Here is a 1,380-nt window from a genome sequence, read left to right on the forward strand (position 1 = left end):
GCAAACAGAGTTGCTGAAATTCAAGCAGCAACTCGCTCGCAAGATTGGCGTCACGTGCCTACTTTAGATAACCCTGCTGATATGATTTCGCGAGGACAAGGACCTCAAGAATTCCTAGCAAACATGCTTTGGTCACAGGGCCCTCATTGGCTAAGTCATGATTCCAGTACTTGGCCTCAAAGGCCCTTTCATAAAAAGGAAATTCCGGAAACAAAAACTCCCTCAACTCTTTCCCTGCTAATTTCTATTAAAGAGAATCAAGAGGAGAATGAAATCCTTAGACGATTCAGCAACTCTAAAAAACTCACAGTCGTTTTAGCTTACTGTCTTAGATTCATTCGTAATTTAAAAATCAAGGACAAAACGGTCAGAAGAATCGGAAATATTTCTACAGAAGAATATAAAATCGCCTTTCAAAAAGTAATTAAAATTACACAAGCAGAAGCCTTTCCAAATTAATTACATTCATTGTCTCAAAAATTACCAGTCAATTCAAAAAGCAGCTTTCTAAATTTGAACCCTTCTCTCGAATTCGGTCTTCTTAAGGTTGGAGGTAGACTAACTCACGCTGATCTACCGGAATCTCAAAAGCACCCCATAATCCTTCCAAAAAATCATCCTATCACAAAACTATTAATCCGCGAAGAACACGAAAATCTCATGCATGCGGGAATCAACGCGACGTTGTACAGCGTTCGCGAAATCTTTTGGCCAATCGACGGTCGTAATACGACAAGACATATCATCCGTCAATGCGTGAAATGCTTTCGAGCGAAACCTCGCGAATCAGAATATATTATGGGGAATTTACCGCAAAATAGAGTGTCATTCTCTCGACCATTTGTTAATGGTCCATTTTTTATCAAAGAAAGACGTCACAGGAATGTCACGAAAGTCAAAACTTATGTCGCCGTTTTTGTATGTCAGGCCACTAAGGCAGTTCATTTAGAGTTGGCCAGTGACTTGACGACAGGAGCCTTTCTGGCTTGTTTGAAATGATTTTTTGCTCGGCGAGGAACATCGCTGTCTATATCCTCAGATAATGCTACTAATTTTGTAGGCGCAAATAAAGAATTGCGCGAACTATATAAAACGATCCAATCTATTGAAAATGACAAAGGAATAAAATCATTTTTCGTCAAAAATGGGATTTCTTGGCATTTCATTCCACCCAGGGCTCCCCACTTTAGAGGTCTATGGGAAGCTGCGGTAAAATCATTTAAAACACATTTTACAAGAGTTTCCGGTACCTCGCTTTTAACGTATGAACAATTGCATACTTATGTTGTCGAGATTGAAGCAATCCTCAACTCACGCCCTTTGACACCTCTGTCGTCTCATCCAGACGATCTCCTTCCTTTAACCCCAGGTCATTTTTTG

The 1,380-nt window shown here is 40.1% G+C and overlaps 1 protein-coding gene across 1 annotated transcript in view; it reads left to right on the forward strand.

The window, feature by feature from the left end:
• The window catches only part of LOC117181137, a 29,054-nt gene that overhangs the window by 24,259 nt on the left and 3,415 nt on the right, over positions 1 to 1,380 (forward strand). Inside the window, exon 5 of the mRNA XM_033373704.1 lies at positions 9 to 420. Coding sequence (XP_033229595.1) covers positions 9 to 420 — 412 coding nt within the window. The remainder of the gene's footprint in view (positions 1 to 8; positions 421 to 1,380) is intronic.

This window comes from Belonocnema kinseyi, chromosome 10 (genome assembly GCF_010883055.1).
Source record: "Belonocnema kinseyi isolate 2016_QV_RU_SX_M_011 chromosome 10, B_treatae_v1, whole genome shotgun sequence".
Taxonomy (NCBI): Eukaryota; Metazoa; Arthropoda; class Insecta; order Hymenoptera; family Cynipidae; genus Belonocnema; species Belonocnema kinseyi.